This window comes from Boleophthalmus pectinirostris, unplaced genomic scaffold (assembly GCF_026225935.1).
Source record: "Boleophthalmus pectinirostris isolate CB_2022bp ecotype Guang Dong unplaced genomic scaffold, ASM2622593v1 HiC_scaffold_22, whole genome shotgun sequence".
NCBI classification, from domain to species: Eukaryota; Metazoa; Chordata; class Actinopteri; order Gobiiformes; family Gobiidae; genus Boleophthalmus; species Boleophthalmus pectinirostris.
In genome coordinates, this window is record NW_026571190.1 from 41,123,474 (window position 1) to 41,149,868 (window position 26,395).

General features: G+C 42.7%; 1 protein-coding gene across 1 annotated transcript in view; it reads left to right on the top strand.

Moving 5' to 3' along the window:
- Nucleotides 1–223: 223 nt before the first annotated feature.
- zgc:92360 (uncharacterized protein LOC436988 homolog) overlaps nt 224–26,395 on the top strand; it is a 39,280-nt gene continuing 13,108 nt past the window's right edge. Inside the window, exons 1-9 of the mRNA XM_020941772.2 lie at nt 224–395; nt 9,614–9,744; nt 10,187–10,278; nt 13,780–13,862; nt 16,285–16,397; nt 17,668–17,814; nt 22,073–22,156; nt 24,334–24,396; nt 26,298–26,369. Of these exons, the coding sequence (XP_020797431.1) occupies nt 308–395; nt 9,614–9,744; nt 10,187–10,278; nt 13,780–13,862; nt 16,285–16,397; nt 17,668–17,814; nt 22,073–22,156; nt 24,334–24,396; nt 26,298–26,369 (873 nt within the window). The 5' untranslated portion in view covers nt 224–307. The remainder of the gene's footprint in view (nt 396–9,613; nt 9,745–10,186; nt 10,279–13,779; nt 13,863–16,284; nt 16,398–17,667; nt 17,815–22,072; nt 22,157–24,333; nt 24,397–26,297; nt 26,370–26,395) is intronic.

The window sequence follows — 26,395 nt, forward strand, 5'->3', positions numbered from 1 at the left end:
GTATAGTAGTAGTAGTACATAGTAAGTGTAGTTGTAGTACATAGTAGTTGTAGTACAGCAGTAGTAGTACTTGTTATATTCAAATACTTCGTGTCGTGTTTTAGACATAGTTTAGTGCTGGTTTACTGTGCGCGTGCCGTGAGGGAGGAGAGTAAACGCGAAGGTGGGCTCGCGCGGACCTGTTTGGACCTGCCCTCTTCCCGTAGGCGCGTTCTGACGGTGCCGCGCCTTTCGCCCGCTCTACCTGCGCCTTTTTACACGCCGAACGCACCGAAGCCCCCGCACGCCAGCACGCCAGCGCCGCACCATGTCCACGGACTCCAGATCCACGCGAGTGCTCAAAGAAATCCTCCTGAAACCGGGCAACAACTTGTGCGCGGACTGCGGGGCGCCAGGTAAGACGTGACCCCGACATACCTGTGCGTCAAGGTGCGTAAACATGTCACAGCGAGGGATTTAAACTATTTAGACAAACGAAACTCAAACGAGCGTACGTCGCGTGTGAACAAAGTAAATCAGCGCGTAAATGTTCGTAATTGTTCGTAAAAGTTCGTAAATGTTCGTAAATACGTAACGTTGCGTCGCGTTATAGCCTTAAAAGGGTTCGTGCGTGGTTCGGCCGCGGGGAGGAGCTTCTCAGGTACGAAGGTTTTTTTTTTTTTATTATTATTTTACGCCTTAAATAAACAAACGCGTGAATTATTTTTGGTGCAGCGAATCTCGGGCCCGGAGGCGACGGGAAAACACAGAAACAAAAAAGTGAACAGAGCGAGTTTCCGAGTGACCGGAAACGCGACTCCAGGTCAAAGAAGGAAAAAGATTTAACGAAGAATTTAATGTGTGAACAGAACTGAGGGTTAGACCTGGTTTAGACCTGGTTTAGACCTGGTTTAGACCTGGTTTAGTCCTGGTTTAGACCTGGTTTAGACCTGGTTTAGACCTGGTTTAGTCCTGGTTTAGTCCTGGTTTAGACCTGGTTTAGACTGGCTTAGTCCTGGTTTAGACCTGGACCTGGTTTAGACCTGGTTTAGACCTGGTTTAGACCTGGTTTAGACCTGGTTTAGTCCTGGTTTAGTCCTGGATTAGACCTGGTTTAGACCTGGTTTAGACCTGGTTTAGTCCTGGTTTAGACCTGGTTTAGACCTGGCTTAGTCCTGGTTTAGACCTGGTTTAGTCCTGGTTTAGACCTGGTCTAGATCCGGTTTACACCTGATTTAGACCTTGTTTAGTACTGACTTAGTCCTGGTTTAGACCTGGTTTAGTCCTGGTTGAGTCCTGGTTTAGTCCTGGTTTAGACCTGGTCTAGATCCGGTTTACACCTGGTTTAGACCTGGTTTATTACTGACTTAGTCCTGGTTTGGTTCTGGTTTAGACCTGGTTTAGATCTAGTTTAGACCTAGTTTAGTCCAGGTTTAGACCTGGTTTAGTCCTGGTTTCCTGGTTTAGACCTGGTTTAGACCTGGTTTAGTCCTGGTTTAGACCTGGTTTAGTCCTGGTTTAGACCTGGTTTAGACCGGTTTAGACCTGTTTAGTCCTGGTTTAGACCTGGTTTAGTCCTGGTTTAGTCCTGGTTTAGACCTGGTTTAGACCTGGTTTAGTCCTGGTTTAGACCCGGTTTAGACCTGGTTTAGACCTGGTTTAGACCCGGTTTAGTCCTGGTTTAGTCCTGGTTTAGACCTGGTCTAGATCCGGTTTACACCTGATTTAGACCTTGTTTAGTACTGACTTAGTCCTGGTTTAGACCTGGTTTAGTCCTGGTTTAGTCCTGGTTTAGTCCTGGTTTAGACCTGGTCTAGATCCGGTTTACACCTGGGTTAGACCTGGTTTATTACTGACTTAGTCCTGGTTTGGTTCTGGTTTAGACCTGGTTTAGACCTGGTTTAGACCTGGTTTAGTCCAGGTTTAGACCTGGTTTAGTCCTGGTTTAGACCTGGTTTAGACCTGGTTTAGTCCAGGTTTAGACCTGGTTTAGTCCTGGTTTAGACCTGGTTTAGACCTGGTTTAGACCTGGTTTAGACCTGGTTTAGACCTGGTTTAGTCCTGGTTTAGACCTGGTTTAGACCTGGTTTAGACCTGGTTTAGTCCTGGTTTAGACCTGGTTTAGACCTGGTTTAGACCTGGTTTGTTTAGTCCTGGTTTAGACCTGGTTTAGACCTGGTTTAGACCTGGTTTAGTCCTGGTTTAGACCTGGTTTAGACCTGGCTTAGTCCTGGTTTAGACCTGGTTTAGTCCTGGTTTAGACCTGGTCTAGATCCGGTTTACACCTGATTTAGACCTGGTTTAGTACTGACTTAGTCCTGGTTTAGACCTGGTTTAGTCCTGGGTGAGTCCTGGTTTAGTCCTGGTTTAGACCTGGTCTAGATCCGGTTTACACCTGGTTTAGACCTGGTTTATTACTGACTTAGTCCTGGTTTGGTTCTGGTTTAGACCTGGTTTAGATCTAGTTTAGACCTAGTTTAGTCCAGGTTTAGACCTGGTTTAGTCCTGGTTTACCTGGTTTAGACCTGGTTTAGTTTAGTCCTGGTTTAGACCTGGTTTACCTGGTTTAGACCTGGTTTAGACCTGGGTTTAGACCTGGTTTAGTCCTGGTTTAGACCTGGTTTAGTCCTGGTTTAGACCTGGTTTAGTCTTGGTTTATCCTGTTTAGACCTGGTTTAGTCCTGGTTTAGACCTGGTTTAGTCCTGGTTTAGACCTGGTTTAGACCTGGTTTAGTCCTGGTTTAGACCTGGTTTAGTCCTGGTTTTAGACCTGGTTTAGACCGGTTTGGTTAAGCCAGGTTTAGACCTGGTTTAGTCCTGGTTTAGACCTGGTTTAGACCTGGTTTAGTCCTGGTTTAGACCTGGTTTAGTCCTTGGTTTAGACCTGGTTTAGACCTGGTTTAGTCCTGGTTTAGACCTGGTTTAGTCCTGGTTTAGACCTGGTTTAGACCTGGTTTAGTCCTGGTTCAGTCCTGGTTTAGACCTGGTTTAGACCTGGTCTAGATCCGGTTTACACCTGATTTAGACCTGGTTTAGTACTGACTTAGTCCTGGTTTAGACCTGGTTTAGTCCTGGTCCTGGTTTAGTCCTGGTTTAGTTCTGGTTTAGTCCTGGTTTAGTTCTGGTTTAGACCTGGTTTAGTCCTGGTTTAGTTCTGGTTTAGACCTGGTTTAGTCCTGGTTTAGTTCTGGTTTAGTCCTGGTTTAGTTCTGGTTTAGACCTGGTTTAGTCCTGGTTTAGTTGTGGTTTAGCCTGCTTTTATTCTTATTTAGTTGTGGTTTAGGCCAGGACTAAACCAGGACTAAACCAGGTCTAACCCTCACTTGTTTGTGTGAGTAATATTTCAGTCTGGTCACACGAGCTGCTGTGTGATAAAAGTGAGTCTGTTTATGTAACGTGATTTATCCAGGACTAAACGAGGATTATATCAGGATTAAATCAGGACTAAACAAGGACTAACATAATCTGGACTGAACCACGTCTGATCCAGAGCTCAGTGTGGAGGAAATAAGGACCAGACTTGGACTAAACCATAATTGTAACGTTGTTTCCTCATCACAAACCTCGAGCCGTGTTTGTTTCTTTCACACTGAAGAAATGAAATGAAATCAGACTCACTCGATACAAAACACACAAAATGTACCTGGATTAGACCTGGTTTAGATCTGATTTAGTCCAGGTTTAGTCTTGGTTCAATCCTGGTTTACACTTGGTTCAGTCCTGCTTTAGTCCTGGTTTAATCCTGGTTTAGTCTTGGTTTTATCCTGGTTTAGACCTGGTTCAGTCTTGGTTTAGTCATGGTTTAGTCCTGGTTTAGTCCTGGTTCGGTCCTGGTTTAGTCCTGGTTTAGTCCTGGTTTAATCCTGGTTCGGTCCTGGTTTAGTCCTGGTTTAGTCCTGGTTCGGTCCTGGTTTAGTCCTGGTTTAGACTTGGTTCGGTCCTGGTTTAGTCCTGGTTTAGTCCTGGTTCGGTCCTGGTTTAGTCCTGGTTTAGACTTGGTTCCGTCCTGGTTTAGTCCTGGTTCGGTCCTGGTTTAGTCCTGGTTTAGACTTGGTTCGGTCCTGGTTTAGTCCTGGTTTAGTCCTGGTTCGGTCCTGGTTTAGTCCTGGTTTAGTCCTGGTTTAGTCCTGGTTCGGTCCTGGTTTAGTCCTGGTTTAGTCCTGGTTCGGTCCTGGTTTAGTCCTGGTTTAGTCCTGGTTCGGTCCTGGTTTAGTCCTGGTTTTAGTCCTGGTTCGTCCTGGTTTAGTCCTGGTTTAGTCCTGGTTCGGTCCTGGTTTAGTCCTGGTTTAGTCCTGGTTTCCTGGTTAGTCCTGGTTTAGTCCTGGTTTAGTCCTGGTTTAGACCTGGTTTAGTCCTGGTTTAGACCTGGTTTAGACCTGGTTTAGTCCTGGTTTTAGACCTGGTTTAGTCCTGGTTTAGTCCTGGTTTAACCTGGTTTAGTCCTGGTTTAGACCTGGTTTAGTCCTGGTTTAGAGTCCTGGTTTAGACCTGGTTTAGTCCTGGTTTAGACCTGGTTTAGTCCTGGTTAGTCCTGGTTAGTCCTGGTTTAGTCCTGGTTTAGTCCTGGTTTAGTCCTGGGTCCTGGTTTAGTCCTGGTTTAGTCCTGGTTTAGTCCTGGTTCGGTCCTGGTTTCCAGTCCTGGTTTAGTCCTGGTTTAGTCCTGGTTTAGTCCTGGTTTCTGGTTTAGTCCTGGTTTAGTCCTGGTTCGGTCCTGGTTCAGTCCTGGTTTAGTCCTGGTTTAGTCCTGGTTCCGTCCTGGTTCCGTCCTGGTTTAGTCCTGGTTTAGTCCTGGTTTCGGTCCTGGTTTAGTCCTGGTTTAGTCCTGGTTCGGTCCTGGTTCGGTCCTGGTTTAGTCCTGGTTTAGTTCTGGTTCCAGTCCTGGTTTTCAGTCCTGGTTTAGTCCTGGTTTAGTCCTCTGGTTCGGTCCTGGTTTGTTTAGTCCTGGTTTAGTCCTGGTTAGTCCGGTCCTGGTTTAGTCCTGGTTTAGTCCTGGTTCCGGTCCTGGTTTAGTCCTGGTTTAGTCCTGGTTCGGTCCTGGTTTCTGGTTTAGTCCTGGTTTAGTCCTGGTTTAGTCCTGGTTTAAGTCCTGGTTCCGGTCCTGGTTCGGTCCTGGTTTGGTCCTGGTTTAGTCCTGGTTTAGTTGGTCCTGGTTCAGTCCTGGTTTGGTCCTGGTTTAGTCCTGGTTGGTACTGGTTCGGTCCTGGTTTCGGTCCTGGTTTAGTCCTGGTTAGTTGGTTTAGTCCTGGTTCGGTCCTGGTTTAGTCCTGGTTTAGTCCTAGTCCTGGTTTAGTCCTGGTTTAGTCCTGGTTTGGGTTACTCCTGGTGCGTCTCACGTTTTGATTTTTAGTGAGGTGGTTTGTGGAGTTTTACAAAATTTAGATTATGTGACTTTTTAGTTTTTGAAAGTCTTGGAAAAAGCAGCTGTTTTTTCTTCCTGTCGTCTGCGCTGACAGCAGCAAAGGATCATGGTCTATGTAGTTTCCTCCGTTTTTTTTTTTTTGTATGGAGCAATTCACACACAATGGTCCACGATGTTATTACGATAATTTTAACGATACGATTTTACGATATTTCGGTTCTTACTACACCTTTATTTAACACACAAAGCCTGCATATTTAGGCTTTGTTAGGCTTAGAGTTCTTCTCTCAAACTGAAAACATTCTGTTCCACCTTGTGATGTCATTAGGTGTTACAGGAAGTGCTCCACTGTGTTTTTAAACTCCACACACTTTCACAAGAATCATTTCATCATCATCATCATCATTTCAGACCTGGAATTGTCGATCTCTGTTGAACAAAAGGTGTTTCAGGCGTTCACTTGAAAACTATCGCTGTGTTTATTTATTTTAGTATTGATTTAAAATTTTTACTATTCAAATTTACTATGAAGTCGTATTTAATTATTATTTTTTTTGTTCCCCACATCCTATAGCATTTGTAACTGTTGATTTGGGAAGAAATGTTAATTATTTCCATACCTCCAGCACGACACAAGAAACTTATGCCCCGTTTACACGTATTTTTAAAAACCGAGACATTTGTTTCCATCTTTTACACACGAGCAGCAAACGTGACTCTGAAAACAAATGTTTCTAAAAACTCCGGCTACAGTGGAGATTCTAGAAAACTCCAGTTTGGTGTTTGTGTGTCAAGTGAAAGAAGCAGAGTTTTAGGAGCCGACGCGACAAAAGTGTGAGAAATGTTTCCTGTTTGCTCCAATGATGAAGATGAGGAGGATGATGAGGAAGATGAAGATGATGATGATGATGATGATGAGGATGAAGATGATGATGGTGATGATGAGGAGGAGGATGAGATGATGATGATGAGGATGAAGATGATGATGATGAGAGATGATGAAGATGATGAGGAATGATGAAGATGATGATGATGGATGATGATGATGATGATGATGATGATGAGGAGGATAAAGATGATTATGATGAGGAGATGATGAAGATGATGATGATGAGATGAAGATTATGATGAAGATGATAATGATGATGATGATGATGATGATGATGATGATGATGAGGAGGAGGATGAAGATGATGATGATGATGAGGATGAAGATTATGATGAAGATGATGAGGATGATGAAGATGATGATGATGATGATGATGATGATGATGATGATGATGATGATGATGATGAATGATGATGATGATGAAGATGATGAGGAGGATGAAGATGATGATGATGAAGATGAGGAGGAGGAGGATGAAGATGATGATGGTGATGAAGATGATGATGATGAAGATGATGAGGAGGAGGATGATGATGATGATGAAGATGATGATGATGAAGATGATGAGGAGGATAAAGATGATTATGATGAGGAGGAGGAGGATGATGATGACGGTGATGATGATGATGATGAAGATGATGAGGAGGAGGATGAAGATGATGAGGATAAGGATGGTGATGATGATGAAGATGAGGATGATGAGGATGAATGAGATGAGATGATGAAGATGATGATGATGATGATGATGATGATGATGATGATGATGATGATGGTGATGATGATGGTGATGATGATGATGATGATGAGGATGAATGATGATGATGATGATGATGATGATGATGATGATGATGAGATGATGATGATGATGAGGATGGATGATGGTGATGATGATGATGATGAGGATGAAGATTATGATGAAGATGAGGATGATGATGATGATGATGATGATGATGATGATGATGAGGATGATGAGGATGAATGATGATGATGAGGATGATGATGTGATGATGATGATGATGAATGATGATGATGAGATGATGATGATGATGATGATGATAATGATGATGATGATGAAGATGATGAGGATGATGTTGAAGATGATGGATGATGATGATGATGATGATGATGATGATGATGATGAAGATGATGAGGATGAAGATGATGGGCGGCAGTAGTTCAGTTGGTGGAGCATTCGCCCACTGATCTGAAGGTTGCTGGTGTGATTCCAGCTCCCACAGATGAATGCTGCTGTTGTGTCCTTGGGCAAGACACTTAACCCACAGTGTCTGTGTGCTCTGGTGTGTGAATGTGTGACTGGTTCCTTGTTGTAAAGCACTTTTGAAGGTGGAAAAGTGCTATAGAAAAATGTGACCATGATGATGATGAGGATGAAGCATCAGAGCATCAGTCTCATTTCTTCTGCTGAAACACTTTTCATGTGTTTCATTTTCACACAGCTGATGTTTCATGTCCATGACCCGAAAGCAATGAGGCTTTATCAGATCTGCGGAGAGGCGAGCCGCTCACTAATGCACCATTTTAAATGGATTTGTGAGTAAAACTTACAACTGTAATGAAATAAAAGCTACAGGTTTGAATCTGATCCAGCTCCGCCCAGAGACTCGGTGCAGTTCTGACGGCGCTCGGTGGAGGATTAATGCAGCTCGATGTAAACGAGAACTTTTCTGAAAACGACGCTGTGTAACAGTTCTAAATATTTTTAAATCTTAGTTCTTTGGATTAAGTCTTGTCAAGGCTTTTTAAGAGAAAAAAGTCATATAGCTGTTTAAAAAAAAAACGTTTTAGCTGTTAAGCCTCCGCAAAATATCACAATAAATATCGTATTTTGAGACTTGGATATTGTTACACCCCAAGTTTGCAATTTTTTTTATTTCATTTAATATTTTGAATGTTTTTATATTGTCTTGGTTTTATTGGAAAGCACTTTGGTCACCTTGAGTGTTGTAAAAAAAAAAAAAAAAACAGGTAAATGAAACAAAACACAAGTCCGGGTGTGTTTTTTATGACGTAGCGGCGTTAGAGCTCGACTTAAATCTCACAGGAGTCCATTCTGTGAACTTTAAATACACGTTCTGGTCGTTGTGGCGAATGAATCAGCCTCAGGTCACTCAGGTTCAACGTAACAATTACACACTGTTTTTATTCTCCTCACTAAATATAGAAGCAGGAGTCACGGTACCAGAACACTTCCTGTAACGCTCGTTTAAATAACTATATGTTTATTGTTTATTGTTCAAAAAGAAGGTCATGGTGTTTCTAATAACATTTGTAATCGAGTTTTATTGATTATTGTCTGATTCGAGCTCCTCTTCTTCTTCTTCTTCTTCTTCTTCTTGAGTCTGACTCTGCAGTTTCAGACTCGGGTCGAAGCAAAAATTTAACGTGTTTCGTCTTGTTTGTGTCTTTCACCGAGTCCAACCCTCTGCCCCAAGAACAGCCCGACTAGACCTGGTTTAGACCTGGTTTAGTCCTGGTTTAGACCTGGTTTAGACCTGGTTTAGTGCTGGTCTTGTCATAGTTTAGTTCTGGTTTAGTTTAGGTTTAGTCCTGGTCTAGTCATTGTTTAGTTCTGGTTTAGACCTGGTTTAGTCCTACTTTGGTCCTGGTTTAGTGCTGGTTTAGTCCTGGTTTAGTTCTGGTTTAGTCCGGGTTTAGTCCTGGTTTAGTCCTGGTTTAGTCCTGGTCTAGTCCTGGTTTAGTCATAGTTTAGTCCTAGTTTAGTCCGGGTTTAGTCCTGGTTTAGTCCTGGTTTAGTCCTAGTTTAGTCCGGGTTTAGTCCTGGTTTAGTTCTGGTTTAGTGCTTTTAGTTTAGTTCCTGGTTTAGTCCTGGTTTAGTTCTGGTTTAGTCCTGGTTTAGTCCTGGTGTAAGTCTGGTTTAATCCTGGTTTAGTCCTGGTCTTGTCATAGTTTAGTTCTGGTTTAGTCCTAGTTTAGTTATGGTTTAGTTCTGGTTTAGTCCTTGTCTATTTCGGGTTTAGTCCTGGTTTAATTCAGGTTTAGTTCTGGTTTAGTTCTGGTTTAGTCCTGGTCTAGTCATAGTTTAGTCCTGGTTTAGTCATAGTTTAGTCCTAGTTTAGTCCTGGGTTTAGTCCTGGTGTAGTCTTGGTTTAGTCCTGGTCTAGTCCTGGTTTAGTCCTGGTCTAGTCCTCGAGGTGGAGGTCCATTTTCCTCGAGTCCTGGACACAACAGACTTCAGCATAAAACCATAAGTGTGGTTATGTAAACACTTTCTACATCCTCGCATCGGGATTGGCTGTTTTGTTGCTCGTCCTGGCTCGTGATTGGCTGTTTTGTTGCTCGTCCTGGCTCGTGATTGGCTGTTTTGTTGGTCGTCCTGGCTCGTGATTGGCTGGTTTGTGTTTCAGACCCGACGTGGGGCTCGTGTTCTCTGGGCGTCTTCATCTGTCTGGATTGTTCTGGAGTCCACAGGAACCTCCCAGACACCAGCAAAGTCAAGTCCCTCAGTCTGTCACACTGGGACGAGCTCGAGATCCAGGTCTGGACCGGGACTGGACCGGGACTGAACCTAAACCAGGACTAAACCAGGACTGAACCAGGACTGGACCAGGACTAAAACTAAACCAGGACTGAACAAGGACTGAACCAAGATTGAACCAGGACTAAACAAGGACTAAACCAGAACTGAACCAGTACTAAACCACGACTGACCCAGGACTGAACCATGTCTAAACCAGGACTAAACCAGGACTAAACCAGGACTGAACCAGGACTAAACCAGGACTGAACCAGGACTGAACCAGGACTGAACCAGGACTAAACCAGGACTAAACCAGAACTGAACCAGTACTAAACCACGACTGACCCAGGACTGAACCATGTCTAAACCAGGACTAAACCAGGACTAAACCAGGACTAAACCAGACTTACACCAGGACTAAACCAGGACTAAACCAGGTCTTTCTTGTTTTGTGTTTCAGTTCATGGCGTCGAACGGGAATGAGAAGTTGAAGAGTAAATATGAGGCGGACGTCCCGGTTTATTATTACAAACCCACACACAAAGACTGTCAGTGAGTCCAGAACACACTCAGGTCACACTCAGGTCACACTCAAGTCACACTCAGGTCGCACTCAAGTCACACTCAAGTCACAGGTCACACTCAGGTCTCAGGTCACACTCAGGTCACAGGTCTCAGGTCACACTCGGGTCACACTCAGGTCACACTCAGGTCTCACAGGTCACACTCAGGTCACACTCGGGTCACACTCAGGTCACACTCGGGTCACACTCAGGTCACACTCGGGTCACACTCGGTCACACTCAGGTCACACTCGGGTCACACTCAGGTCGCACTCAGGTCACACTCACGCTCAGGTCACACTCAGGTCACACTCAGGTCACACTCACACTCAGGTCACACTCGGATCAAACTCGGGTCACACTCGGGTCACACTCAGGTCAGGTCACACTCAGGTCACACTCGGGTCACACTCAGGTCACACTCAAGTCACACTCAAGTCACACTCACACTCAGGTCACACTCAGGTCACACTCAAGTCACACTCAGGTCACACACAGGTCACACTCAAGTCACACTCAGGTCACACTCGGGTCAAACTCGGGTCACACTCAGGTCACACTCAGGTCACACTCAGGTCACACTCAGGTCACAGGGTCAGACTACAGTTGTACTAATTTCACAGTTACAGCTTATACTTGGGGGAGGGGGGGGTTGTACCTGTATGTCTATGGTGGAATGTTCAGCAGTTACCACGGTGATCACCTCCAGAAGAAATAGCAGTTTTGATGCAGAATTAGACTGGACCATTTTTTTTAGTTCTGGTTTAGTTCTGGTTTAGTCCTTGTGTGTTTGTGTATTTTTTGTATTGTATCACAGTTGTGTGTTTATGTTTGTGTGTTTTTGTGTGTTTGTGTGTTTTATGTGTTTGTGTTTTTGTGTTTATGTGTGTTTTGTGTGTTTGTGTTTGTGTGTGTTTGTGTTTATGTGTTTGTGTTTATGTGTGTTTGTGTGTTTGTGTGTTTTATGTGTTTGTGTGTTTGTGTTGTTGTGTGTTTATGTGTTTGTGTTTATGTGTGTTTTGTGTGCTTGTGTGTTTTGTGTGTTTTTGTGTTTGTGTGTGTTTGTGTGTGTTTTATGTGTTTGTGTGTTTGTGTGTTTGTGTTTATGTGTTTATGTGTGTTGTGTGTTTATGTGTGTTTTGTGTGCTTGTGTGTTTGTGTGTTTTATGTGTTTGTTTGTGTGTTTGTGTTTGTGTGTTTTATGTGTTTGTGTTTACGTGTGTTTGTGTGTGTTTATGTGTGTTTTGTGTGTTTATGTGTGTTTTATGTGTGTGTGTGTGTGTTTGTGTGTTTGTGTTTGTGTGTGTTTATGTGTTTGTGTTTATGTGTGTTTGTGTGTTTGTGTGTGTTTATGTGTTTTGTGTTTATGTGTGTTTTGTGTTTGTGTGTTTTTTGTGTTTGTGTTTGTGTGTTTTATGTGTTTGTGTTTGTGTGTTTATGTGTTTTGTGTTTATGTGTGTTTTGTGTGTTTATGTGTGTTTATGTGTTTGTGTGTTTATGTGTGTTTATGTGTTTGTGTTTGTGTGTGTTTTATGTGTTTGTGTTTATGTGTGTTTGTGTTTGTGTGTTTATGTGTGTTTATGTGTTTGTGTTTGTGCGTTTATGTGTGTTTATGTGTTGTGTGTTATGTGTGTTTGTGTTTGTGTGTTTATGTGTGTTTTATGTGTTTGTGTTTGTGCGTTTATGTGTGTTTATGTGTTTGTGTTTATGTGTGTTTTGTGTGCTTGTGTGTTTTGTGTGTTTGTGTGTGTTTTGTGTGTTTTGTGTGTTTGTGTGTTTTATGTGTTTGTGTGTTTTATGTGTTTTGTGTTTATGTGTGTTTGTGTGTTTGTGTTTGTGTGTTTATGTGTGTTTTGTGTGCTTGTGTTTGTGTGTTTCTGTGTGTTTGTGTGTTTGTGTTTTTGTGTGTTTTGTGTGCTGTGTGTTTTTGTGTGTTTGTGTGTGTTTTGTGTGTTTGTGTGTTTTTGTGTGTTTGTGTGTTTTTGTGTTTGTGTGTTTGTGTTTGTGTGTGTTTTTGTGTGTTTGTGTGTTTTGTGTGTTTTGTGTGTTTGTGTTTTTGTGTGTTTGTGTGTTTGTGTGTGTTTGTGTGTTTGTGTGTTTTGTGTGTTTGTGTTTTTGTGTGTTTGTGTGTTTTGTGTGTTTGTGTGTGTTTGTGTTTGTGTGTTTTTGTGTTGTGTTTATGTGTGTTTGTGTTTATGTGTGTTTTGTGTGTTTGTGTGTGTTGTGTTTGTGTTTATGTGTGTTTGTGTGTGTTTGTGTGTGTGTGTTGTGTGTGTTTGTGTTTATGTGTTTGTGTGTTGTGTTTGTGTGTGTTTTATGTGTTTATGTGTTTGTGCGTTTGTGTTTGTGTGTGTTTGTGTTTATGTGTGTTTTGTGTGTTTGTGTGTGTTTGTGTTGTGTGTGTGTTTATGTGTGTGTGTTTGTGTGTTTATGTGTGTTATGTGTGTTTGTGTGTGTTTGTGTTTGTGTGTGTTTATGTGTGTGTGTTTGTGTGTTTATGTGTGTTTTGTGTGTGTGTTGTGTGTGTGTGTTGTGTGTTTGTGTTATGTGTTTGTGTGTTTTGTGTGTTTGTGTGTTTGTGTGTTTATGTGTTTGTGTGTTGTGTGTGTTTGTGTGTTTTTATGTGTTTGTGTTGTTGTGTGTTTGTGTGTGTGTTTGTGTGTTTTATGTGTTTGTGTGTTGTGTGTTTATGTGTTTGTGTGTGTTGTGTGTGTGTGTTTGTGTGTTTGTGTTTGTTGTGTTTGTGTGTGTTTATGTGTTTGTGTTTATGTGTGTTTGTGTGTTTATGTGTGTGTGTTGTGTGTGTGTTTGTGTGTTTGTGTTATGTGTGTTTGTGTTTTATGTGTGTGTGTTTGTGTGTTTTTTGTGTTTTGTGTTGTGTTTGTGTGTTTTGTTTGTGTGTTTGTTTATGTGTGTTTATGTGTGTTTGTTGTGTTTTGTTGTGTGTTGTGTGTGTTGTGTGTGTTGTGTGTGTTATGTGTGTTTATGTGTGTTTATGTGTGTTGTGTGTGTTTATGTGTGTTTATTGTGTGTTTGTGTGTTTTGTGTGTTTATGTGTGTTTGTGTGTTTGTGTTTGTGTGTGTTTATGTGTGTGTGTTTATGTGTGTTTGTGTGTTTGTGTTTGTGTGTTTATGTGTGTTTGTGTTTTTGTGTGTTTATGTGTGTTTGTGCGTTTGTGTGTTTATGTGTGTTGTGTGTTTATGTGTGTTTGTGCGTTTGTGTGTTTTGTGTGTTTGTGTGTGTTTGTGTGTTTTGTGTTTATGTGTGTTTATGTGTGTTTATGTGTGTTGTGTGTGTTTATGTGTTTGTGTTTATGTGTGTTTGTGTGTTTTGTGTGTTTATGTGTGTTGTGTGTGTGTTTATGTGTTTTGTGTTTATGTGTGTTTGTGTGTTTATGTGTGTTTGTGTGTTTGTGTGTTTATGTGTGTTTGTGCGTTTGTGTGTTTATGTGTGTTGTGTGTTTATGTGTGTTTTTGTGTTTGTGTTCAGGGTTCTGAGGGAGCAGTGGATCAGAGCCAAATACGAGAGGAAAGAATTTTCAGATCCAGGAAAACCCCTCACCTACGAGGACGGTACCAGAGACCAGAGACCAAAGACCAAAGACCAGAGACCAGAGACCAGAGACCAGAGACCAAGACCAGAGACCAGAGACCAGAGACCAGAGACCAAAGACCAAAGACCAGAGACCAGAGACCAAGACCAAAGACCAGAGACCAGAGACCAGAGACCAGAGACCAGAGACCAGAGACCAGAGACCAGAGACCAGAGACCAGAGACCAGAGACCAGAGACCAGAGACCAGACCAGAGACCAGAGACCAAGAGACCAGAGACCAGACCAAAGACCAGAGACCAAAGACCAGAGACCAAGACCAGAGACCAGAGACCAGAGACCACCAGAGAGAGAGACCAGAGAGACCAGAGACCAGAGACCAGAGACCAGAGACCAGAGACCAGAGACCACCAGAGACCAGAGACCAAAGACCAGAGACCAGACCAGAGACCAGAGACCAAGAGACCAGAGAGACCAGAGAGACCAGAGACCAGAGAGACCAGAGACCAGAGACCACCAAGACCAGAGACCAGAGACCAGAGACCAGAGACCAGAGACCAGAGACCAAAGACCAGAGACCAGAGACCAGAGACCAGAGACCTGATTCAGATTGAGAGACCAGGGACACTGTTGTCTTCTTGTCTCCTTGTTTCCTTGTTTCCCTTGTTTCCTTGTCTCCTTATTTCCTTGTCTCCTTATTTCCTTTGTTTCCTTGTCTCCTTATTTCCTTATTTCCTTGTCTCCTTATTTCCTTGTTTTCTTGTCTCCTTATGTCCTTGTCTCCTTCAGGTCAGAGGGAGGGGACGCTGATGTCTCCTTGTCTCCTTCAGGACAAAGGAAGGGGACGCCGATGTCTCCTTGTTTCCTTTTCTCCTTATTTCCTTGTCTCCTTGTGTTCTTATCTCCTTCAGGACTGAGAGAAAGGACACTTATGTTTCCTTGTCTCCTTATTTCCTTGTCTTCTTGTCTCCCAGCTTCTTTGTGTCCTTGTCTCCTTCAGGTATGAGAGAGGGGACCCTGATGTCTCCTTATTTCCTTTTCTCCTTATTTCCTTGTCTCCCTATCTCCTTCAGGACTGAGAGAGGTGACACTGATGTTTCCTTGTCTCCTTCAGGTCAGAGGAAGGAGACGCTGATGTTTCCTTGTCTCCTTGTCTCCTTGTTTCCTTGTCTCCTTCAGGTCAGAGGGAGGGGATGCTGATGTTTCCTTGTTTCCTTGTCTCCTTCAGGTCAGAGGAAGGAGACGCTGATGTTTCCTTGTCTCATTATCTCCTTGTCTCCTTCAGGTCAGAAGGAGGGGACACTGATGTTTCCTTGTCTCCTTGTCTCCTTCAGGTCAGAAGGAGGGGACGCTGATGTCTCCTTGTCTCCTTGTTTCCTTGTCTCCTTCAGGTCAGAAGGAAGGGACGCTGATGTTTCCTTGTTTCCTTGTCTCCTTCAGGTCAGAAGGAGGGGACGCTGATGTTTCCTTGTTTCCTTGTCTCCTTGTCTCCTTCAGGTCAGAAGGAGGGGACGCTGATGTTTCCTTGTTTCCTTGTCTCCTTGTCTCCTTCAGGTCAGAAGGAGGGGACGCTGATGTTTCCTTGTTTCCTTGTCTCCTTGTCTCCTTCAGGTCAGAAGGAGGGGACGCTGATTGTTTCCTTGTCTCCTTGTCTCCTTCAGGTCAGAAGGAGGGGACACTGATGTTTCCTTGTCTCCTTCAGGTCAGAAGGAGGGGACGCTGATGTTTCCTTGTTTCCTTGTCTCCTTCAGGTCAGAAGGAGGGGACACTGATGTTTCCTTGTTTCCTTGTCTCCTTGTCTCCTTCAGGTCAGAAGGAGGGGACACTGATGTTTCCTTGTCTCCTTGTCTCCTTCAGGTCAGAAGGAGGGGACACTGATGTTTCCTTGTCTCCTTGTCTCCTTCAGGTCAGAAGGAGGGGACGCTGATGTTTCCTTGTTTCCTTGTCTCCTTGTCTCCTTCAGGTCAGAAGGAGGGGACACTGATGTTTCCTTGTCTCCTTGTCTCCTTCAGGTCAGAAGGAGGGGACACTGATGTTTCCTTGTCTCCTTGTCTCCTTCAGGTCAGAAGGAGGGGACACTGATGTTTCCTTGTTTCCTTGTCTCTTGTCTCCTTCAGGTCAGAAGGAGGGGACACTGATGTTTCCTTGTTTCCTTGTCTCCTTGTCTCCTTCAGGTCAGAAGGAGGGGACACTGATGTTTCCTTGTTTCCTTGTCTCCTTGTCTCCTTCAGGTCAGAAGGAGGGGACGCTGATGTTTCCTTGTTTCCTTGTCTCCTTGTCTCCTTCAGGTCAGAAGGAGGGGACACTGATGTTTCCTTGTCTCCTTGTCTCCTTCAGGTCAGAAGGAGGGGACACTGATGTTTCCTTGTTTCCTTGTCTCCTTGTCTCCTTCAGGTCAGAAGGAGGGGACACTGATGTTTCCTTGTCTCCTTGTCTCCTTCAGGTCAGAAGGAGGGGATGCTGATGAAGCGCGGCAGAGATAACGGTCAGTTCTTGAGTCGGAGATTTGTTCTGTCGGAGCGAGAAGGAACTCTCAAGTACTTCACCAAACACGATGTATGTTCCTCCTACAGGACTAAACCAGGACTAAACCAGGACTGAACCAGGACTAAACCAGGACTAAACCAGGACTAAACCAGGACTGAACCAGGACTAAACTAGGACTGAACCAGGACTAAACCAGGACTAAACCAGGACTGAACCAGGACTAAACTAGGACTGAACCAGGACTAAACCAGGACTAAACCAGGACTAAACCAGGACTAAACCAGGACTGAACCAGGACTAAACTAGGACTGAACCAGGACTAAACCAGGACTAAACCAGAACTAGACTAGGACTAAAACCAGGACTAAACCAGGACTAAACCAGGAACTAGACTAGGACTAAACTAGGACTGAACCAGGACTAAACCAGGACTAAACCAGGACTGAACCTAGGACTAGGACTAACTAGGACTGAACCAGGACTAAACCAGGACTAAAACCAGGACTAAACCAGGAAACCAGGACTAAACCAGAACTAGACTAGGACTAAACTAGGACTGACCAGGACTAAACCAGGACTAAACCAGGGACTAAACTAGGACTAAACCAGGACTAAACCAGAACTAGACTAGGACTAAACTAGGACTGAACCAGGACTAAACCAGGACTAAACCAGGACTAAACCAGGACTAAACCAGGACTAGACCAGGACTAAACCAGAACTAGACTAGGACTAAACTAGGACTAAACCAGGACTAAACCAGGACTAAACCAGGACTAAACCAGAACTAGACTAGGACTAAACTAGGACTGAACCAGGACTAAACCAGGACTAAACCAGAACTAGACTAGGACTAAACTAGGACTGATCCAGGACTAAACCAGGACTAAACCAGGACTGAACCAGGACTAAACCAGGACTAAACCATTACTAGACCAGGACTGAACCAGGACTGGACCAGGACTAAACCAGGACTAAACCAGGATTAGACCAGGACTGGACCAGGACTAAACCAGAACTAAACCAGGATGAGACCAGGACTAAAGTAGAACTAAACCAGAGCTAAACGAGGACTAGACCAGGACTAAACCAGGACGAGATTAGACCAGGACTAGACCAGGACTAAACCAGGACTAGACCAGGACTAAACCGGACTAGACCAGGACTAGACCAGGACTAAACCAGGACTAGACCAGGACTAAACCGGAACTAGACCAGGACTAAACCAGGACTACACTCAAATTTAGCCGGCTGTGATTGGCTGACAGGTGACGGACAGGTGACGTCAGATGGGAAATCGCTGACTGAACATTTATATCTGAAACCGTCCGTGTTTCAGGCCAAAGAGCCCAAAGCCGTGATCAAAGTCGACACCATCAACGCCACGTTCCAGCCGGAGAAGATGGGAAACCCCAACGGGCTCCAGATCACCTACCTCAAGGACTACAGCACCCGCAACATCTTTGTGTACCACGACAGCGGGAAGGTAAAAACACACGAATAATGAGAAAGAACCACCGCTGTGTGTCACGCGACGTCACAACATTCAACGCTCGTGTTTAAAGTCCCACTAAACACTTTTTTCTCCCGGTTCTCTGTGTAAACGTGTCTAAAATACAAGTGTGTCTCTGTCCCTGGCTTTAGTTTGGCATTTTAGTGCGGATTTGTTAAAAATCAGCAAACGTTTGGGTCAAAGTCGTGTCTGTAACGGCCTCTTCAGGATCAACTACGGCCAGAACATTTAGACTTACAGACAAATTATTATTAAATTATTGATCCACAAGGGAAGTTATTTGGACACAGGAGCTCAAACATCAAAATATAATATAACAACAAAGAGAAAAAACATGAATGGTAATAAATATCACAATATCGTCGTAGTAAAACTGCCACGATATCGTTATGGTCTCGTGACGATATTAAACTGTGTGTCTTTAAGCAAAAATAAGAATTTTCAGTTGCTCCTGTGGCGCACAGTAAACTACATGGACCATAATCCTTTGCGTCCACGTCATCGGCCTGTGCGCCCGTGGTGAACGCACCAGAGGCTTTTAAGTCTGAGGTCTAAAAACATTTTGGGTTTGTCGTGACATGAAACGAGACACAATGCAGCGTGCGGTTCACCTCAGGAAATACTACAACTTGAGAAGGACCTCGATAAACCCACACGCCGAAAACTTTCAAGAATGTGTTCAGAAAGTCAAGTCGGGAGAAAAAAAAAACTCGTGAAGCATTTACAACAGCTCAAGAAATCACCAAATACATCACAGAATATAAAGACAGTGATTTGCATTCATTTTCCACGGTGACGGCGCCGTCTTTAAAAGGTTAGAGGCTAAACTGGAGCCAAAATATAAAGTGCCATCGCTTTTAAGTTTGGATTTTTTATTATTATTAATAAAAAACATTATTTCTCACATATATATTAGAAATTGTACTTAATTATATTTAGTCGATAGTTATGCATTGTAATTTATTGGATATATTATAATTATAGTATGGGTCCAGTCAAGTGGTAACGGAGGGAAACAGGGGCAGATTTTTGACATTCAAATGTCTCTTATTCAGAAACTAGAGGAACTATTGAAATAAGTAAAGTATCAGAATGTAGGAAAGAGTTACACTCCAACAGGGTCAAGTTAAACCTGTGATATTCTTTCAAGTTGTTGACAAAAAATTTAAAAACTCATGTCGGTAACGGAGGGAATGAAATATGCAGCACTTTTTGGGCAATAAATCCAAACAGTGATAACTCTTGGTTCTCACTTACATATCCTTAACAAACTGGTTTGAATATTTGCTTCATATAGTTTTCTACCATATGGTACAAGATTAGGTTGAAAAACCTCTGACTTTTTGACTCATGAGATTTTTTATTAAGAAAGTTCATGGTAACGGAGGGAAAAGTAACGGAGGGAAAATTGTACAAACAAGTAGAAGGTGCAGGATTTTACATCATTTGTCAACTTTTTTCTTCCAAATACTTTAATATTACTTCAAAATGAAAGGAAACTATTTCTATAAAATATGTCAGTCCTTCCAAGAACATTTTTATCATTTTAAATACTTTTTTTTTTTTTTTTTTAAATCCTGTCCCTTCATCAACAGTTCAAAGATGGAATAACACAAGATATGATGAAATACATCCATTTATTTACATGATTTTTGGGTCTTTGAAATTTGGGAAATAATTTTTGTTCCATGTTTCATACATGGTCTGTTTAAAACATATGGAACTTTAGAACCAAAAATGGTACAGAAAAAAGGTCAACAGTTTGATAAACTAGAGTAAATATGTATCTGTTCAATACATTTTTATATCAGATTAACTTGAATTTTTGGCCTTGTTGTTTACTTCTGCTTGACCGGGTCCAGTTGTGTTGTGTTGTGCAGTGACTATGGAACAGTGACTGTATGAACTTAATGTGTCAACTTTTTGTTATTATAATGGAACATTTTATTGTAAATTATGCCAACTTGGACCCCAGGAAGAACAGTCTTTACCCCAGCAACGACTAATGGGGATTGAATAAATAAATAAATAAATTAGTGGTAGTTGTTGTGAGGTTGAGGGGATGGTTGTGGAGGACATGTGCCAGAGCTGCAAGATTCATTTAATCGAAATCTTCATTTGAATGAGCAATGAGCAAAACGCAAAAGCTGCTGTTTTTGAAGAACCATCATTTCCTCCCTTTCTCAAACAACACAATATCTTCTTACTCTGCATAAAAAGTGCAATCCTTGTAGTTTCGAGCTGTACAAACATGTTCTGAACTGTTCCCGTGTGTCCAGACGGTTTTAAAAATCTGAAATGTGATTCTTGTATTTGTCACTTCAGATTTCAGTCGTTTTGTCGATTCTTCTGGACGAGTTTAAAATGTGAACTCTGAACAGAATCTTATTATTACAGCATAAATCACAAATCTAATCACGTTCGATGTTTTACGTTAAAGGTTTTAAGTGTGAGTGAAATCCAGAAGCGGCTGAATCGACGGCTGATTCTTATTCGTGTGCGGTCAGTTCTGCGGCGGACTCGGTCTCAGGGCTTCTTCTGTCATTAGTTTCATTTTTCAGGACAATCCAATGAGGCGTGACATTTTAACTGTCCGTTTATCAAAATCTGTCATAAACAAAGTGAATATGAAGGATTAGAAATGATCTGTGCTCAGGGGAGGGTGAAGAATCGAAACGGTTTGACCTGGAAATGTGAGATGAAGACAAATGCACAAATCAGAAACTTGAAAAACTTGTCACTTGGAAAAAAAACCTTGAAAAACTTGTCTGTCTGTATGTAACACAGTTTGTACCAAAATGTGATGCTACAAATCGTACGTGTAGCACCAATTTATGAAATAAACTCGTAGAATGAAGTGTGTGTCACAGCGGGAGGAGGTGAAAATGAAGGTAGATCTGCAAAATGACGTCTTGAAAATAAACGATTAAAGATTCAAACATAATGTGTGTGTCGTTCGTTCATTCGTTTTTCAGTATAAAACCAAAAATAAGAAAATGAAAAAACAAAGTTTTTTTCATTATTTGTCTCCAAAACCAAAATGAAAAAACAGATAATGATTTGTTGTTTTTTTTTTTCAGTTTTTCGATTTTGTGTTTAAATGAAAAATGGAAAAAAATGATAAAGGTCGTTTCCCGTTTACGTGACTTCAGTCACTGTGATGCCGAACTGAACCAGGACTGATCCAGGTCTGGGACCAGACCAAGACCAGAGCGGGACTGAGACCGAGACCAGACCGGGACCAGACCAAGACCAGAGCGGGACTGAGACCGAGACCAGACCGGGACCAGACCAAGACCAGAGTGGGACTGAGACCGAGACCAGACCGAGACTGAGATCAGAACTGAATCCGGGACCAGACCGAGACCAGACCAAGACCAGAGCGGGACTGAGACTGAGACCAGACCGGGACCAGAGTGGGACTGAGACCGATACCAGAGCGGAACTGAGACTGAAACCAGACCGAGACCAGACCAAGACTAGACCGGGACGAGACCGAGACAAGAGTGGGACTGAGACCGAGACCAGACCAAAACCAGACCGATACCAGACAAAGACCAGAGCGGGACGAGACAGAGACCAGACCAAGACCAGACCGAGACCAGACCAAGACCAGACCGATACCAGAGCGGAACTGAGACTGAAACCAGACCGAGACCAGACCAAGACTGAGACCGGGACCAGGCTGGGACCAGACCGGAGGCTCAGAGCCCACGGCAGGGCCAGAGCTCGAAGCTGAGGCTCGAACCCTCCAGAGGCTCTGAGTCAAAGCTCGGAGTCTGCTCTGGTCCCGGTCTGGTCCCGGTCTGGTATTGGTCTCAGTCGCGCTCTGGTCCCGGTCTGGTCCCGGTGTGGTCCCGGTCTGGATCAGTCCTGGTTCAGTCCGTACGTGGTGCAGTCACGGAACCGGAAACGGTCTTTATCTGTTGTTTCCATTCTTCATTTAAACACAAAATCAGAAACTGAAAAAACAAATCTTGATCTGTTTTTTCATTTTGGTTTTGGAGACAAATAACGAAGAAAACTGTTTTTTCGTTTTCTTATTTTTGGTTTTATATTGAAAAACAAATGAACGAACGATACACGGATTTAACATGAACACAGTTGTAGGTGAGTGAATTTGAAGAGAAACAACTACAACATGATTAAAACTCTGAAACGCTCTTGAGGAGGAGTTTTACTCACTGACTCCTGTTCTAGTTTCTCATATTTTGTTTGTTTTGTTTTTCAGGAAATCGTGGACTGGTTCAACTCCATCAGAGCCGTGCAGCTGCATTATCTCAAAGTGGCCTTTCCTGGAGCCACAGACGCAGAGGTGAGAATCGGACTCATGTGAGTGAAATATTGTCCATATCAATACACGCATCTCAAGAATCTCGGACGTCCGGTCAACGCGCAATTCACACTGGGAAGGATCCTCTGAAAAAGTGAGCGTCAAACCTCCATGTTTGTTTTCCCAGTGGGATGTGTCTATTGACAAAGTCGATCTTTTCAAGTCTTTTGAACCATATCACTTTTGTTTCTGGTTCTGATATTGTCATATTTTAGTTTTGGGATTCGGACATTGTTAATTTTGTGGTTGTTGGATGTTTTAACAGCGGAAAACAACTCGAGAAATGTGTTTGTGAACTTCATAAATGCAAAAGTGAATCAGATGTGTGTGACTCAAACCTCTGTTCAAACTGTTTCTCTTCCCAACGGAATTGAAAAATAGTGAAAGGTGAAGGTGATGGGCAGGATTGATCCACAGGAAGAACCAAAAAGGAAACATTTGTCTGACTAAATCATCCTGAGTTTACAGAGAACATTTTGTATGTGGAGCGACGACAAAACAAAATCCTCGTTTGTTAATGGAGAAGAGCAGAAGACAAACAGACTGAGCTGCACTTTCTTGTTCTTGTGGTTTTACAGAAACATCACGTCTTGGTCTTTGCAGTGGAAGGTGTTTCTTGGTGAACAGTTGGAGACTTTCACTTTGGCGTTGACTTTTTAAATTCATAACCGAGGATGAGCGACGGATCGAGATTACAAACTGATGATTTCTTAAGGGCCGTTCTCACTAAAGCGTCAAAGCGTCCAGTTTCAATGTAAAGCCGATGTGGACGCGCGACTAGAGCGTCCGGCGTTTTTGTGGTGCGTCTCCGGGCGTCAGCGCGGCGCAAATCTGGCGTCGACACGGCGCGTCTTGAGCATTTTGGCGTCAGCGTCAAGAAGTTGAAAATGCTGAATTTTTCACGTCAGACTCGCCGCGTCGACCAATCAGGGACGAGTATCCAGAGACGCAGCGACGTTATTATCAGGAAGAAAAACCCCAGAACCAGAACGAGAAACACAAACATGAACATATACACCACAATCACGAGACGATCGCGAGGACTAAACCAGGACCAGACCAGGACTAAACCAGGACCGGACCAGGACTAAGCAAGGACTAGACCGGGACTAAACAAGGACTAGACCCTGAATAGACCGAGACTAAACCACGACTAGACCGGTATTAGACCAGGACTGATCCAGTGTCATTAGTGGAGTATAAATATAAACACGCCCCAGTCGTTGACGACCGATTTCCTCTGCTGATGTTTTATGTCATAAAAACACTAAAGTCTCTCAGTCTGGTCTGACATTCGTTTCGGGAAAAGACCGGGACCGGGCTCTTGTTTCCAGGGCAACAGACGCGCGTCAAGTATTTCTGTCCCGTTCGTCCGCGGCGTCAAAGACACGAGCGTCGGGGGCGTTTAAACTCAAATGTAACGGCTCCAAATAGAGACGTCAAGGCATTTTTTGACGCTTTGGTGTGAACGGCCCTTAAATCAGACAAATGTTTCCTTTTTGGTTCTTCCTGTGGATCAATCCTGCCCATCACCTTCACCTTTCACTATTTTTCAATTCCGTTGGGAAGAGAAACAGTTTGAACAGAGGTTTGAGTCACACACATCTGATTCACTTTTGCATTTATGAAGTTCACAAACTTCCGAAGCCCGTTTTCCACTGTTTGGATCCAACAACCACAAAATTACGATGTCCGAATCCCAAAACTAAAATATGACAATATCAGAACCAGAAACAAAAGTGATATGGTTCAAAAGACTTGAAAAGATCGACTTTGACAATAAACACGTCCCACTGGGAAAACAAACATGGAGGTTTGACGCTCACTTTTTCTGAAAATCCTTCCCAGTGTGAATTGCGCAGTGACCGGACGTCCGAGATTCTTGATGCGTCTGTTACAAATACAATTCAAATGTACAAATATAATTCCAAATCTGCACCTCATAAGTTCGGCGAGTGCGGACAAATACAAATGTTCATTATAAGTCTGTGTACAAATGTCCTTTGAGTGTGATAGTTCAGGAAAAGTCACAACTGTAAAACTGTTCGTAGCGACCCGAGTGTCCGGAGGGAAAAGTCCCGTTTGGGAAAGTGAGAATAAATAAAGGCGAGTAGGTTTAAATATTACGCTTTTCTTTAATTCTTTTTGTTTCTTTTCAGCTGGTGCCAAAACTGACGCGAAACTTCCTAAAGGAGGGATACATGGAGAAGACCGGGCCCAGGGTGAGTGCGCCGGACCTTCCACAAAACCACTGCCACAGAACTCCGGGGGGATTCTTTTATTCTTCAGTTTACTTCAGGTCAACAGCTCATCTCCCGTCCCACATGTGTCCAAACCCTCCTTATGTTTAGCTGTAAGATTCAAGTTTATGGAAATATTAGAACGTGACCCTGATTTGGTCCGTGTACCGTTTGATCTTCTGAATTTACAACTAAGAACGAAAAACAATAAAATGGGGAAAACAGTTTAGTTATTTTGTTATTAACCATTTGTTATTTCATTTTTCCGTTTTAGTATCAAACAAAAAAACTGATTTTAAACTCTATTTCCAATATTATATTTTAAGTTTATTTCAAATAACACACACAAAAAAAAACAACCAAAAATTAGGTCTTTTGAATTTCAATTAAGAACGAAAAACAAAAAATGGGAAAACAGTTTATTTCATTATTCAGTTTTAGTGATTTCGACCTCTATTTACAATATTTAATTTAAAGTTTATTTCAATTTAACAAAAATATCAAAAAAATTAAAATAGGCTTACCGATTGACTGTTTTTGATTGTTGTTATTTTGAAACTTTAAAATTAAATAAAACTGAATTAAAATGAAAAATTATCAAAGGTTTTAAAAAAAATTTTGTTTTTTTTTTTGTTTTTTTTTTTTTTTTCGACACTAAAAATGAAAATGAAATAACAAACTGTTTTCCCATTTTATTGTTTTTCGTTCTTATTTGAAATGAAAAAGATCAAATGTTACACAGACCTGATTTTTCTCCCATAATTCCAATTCTGTTGATTGATATGATCAGAAAAAACAATAATTATTCTAAAACCGAATTCATTCACAGCCTTAATTTTGCGATTTACAGACACGTTTTCTTTTCCGTTCCTGGTTTTAAAAGTTCTGCTGGAGAGATTTTCTGATAAAACGTTAAGGTGAAGTGTGGGTTTTAAAGGAGAGTGTGCGGCCCCAGAGCTGTCAGTGTCTTCTGTTTACTTTTACTTTTCTGTGGATCTGTGCGGGGTTATTCAAGAGGCAGCAGCTCGAGATGTCCAAGCCTCCCCCTCCCCAGACGCTTCTCTCCCCGAATCACCTCAGATAACGGCTGTTTAACAAAGAAGACGCCGAAGAATGTGTTATGTTTTAAAAGTTGGTGCGAAATGTTAGAAAAAAACTGTGGGAACTTATGTCCGATCTGTTATAATCAAGTGTCAGGAGAGAGATGAGAAGTCCTGGTTTAGTCCTGGTTTAGTCCTGGTTTAGTCCTGGTTTAGTCCTGGTTTAGTCCTGGGTCCTGGTTTAGTCCTGGTTTAGTTTAGTCCTGGTTTAGTCCTGGTTTTACCTGGTTTAGTCCTGGTTTAGTCCTGGTTTAGTCCTGGTCCTGGTTTAGTCCTGGTTTAGTCCTGGTTTAGTCCTGGTTTAATCCTGGTTTAGACCTGGTTTAGTCCTGGTTTAGTCCTGGTTTAGTCCTGGTTTAGTCCTGGTTTAGTCCTGGTGGTTTAGTCCTGGTTTAGTCCTGGTTTAATCCTGGTTTAGACCTGGTTTAGTCCTGGTTTAGTCCTGGTTTTAATCCTGGTTTAGACCTGGTTTAGTCCTGGTTTAGTCCTGGTTTAGTCCTGGTTTAGACCTGGTTTAGTCCTGGTTTAGTCCTGGTTTAGTCCTGGTTTAGACCTGGTTTAGACCTGGTTTAGTCCTGGTTTAGTCCTGGTTTAGTCCTGGTTTAGTTCTGGTTTAGTCCTGGTTTAGTCCTGGTTTAGTCCTGGTTTAGTTCTGGTTTAGTCCTGGTTTAGTCCTGGTTTAGTAGTTCTTTATTCACTTCTGGAGCACTGCACTGGTTAGTCGGTCTCCTCTCCTGTGTTTGACCTCTGACCTCTGACCTCTCTCTGTGTTTGTGTCTGCAGCAAACTGAAGGCTTTAAGAAGCGCTGGTTCACTCTGGACCAGAGACGCCTCATGTACTTCAAAGATCCTCTGGTGAGTCCTGGTCTCCTCCACCTCCC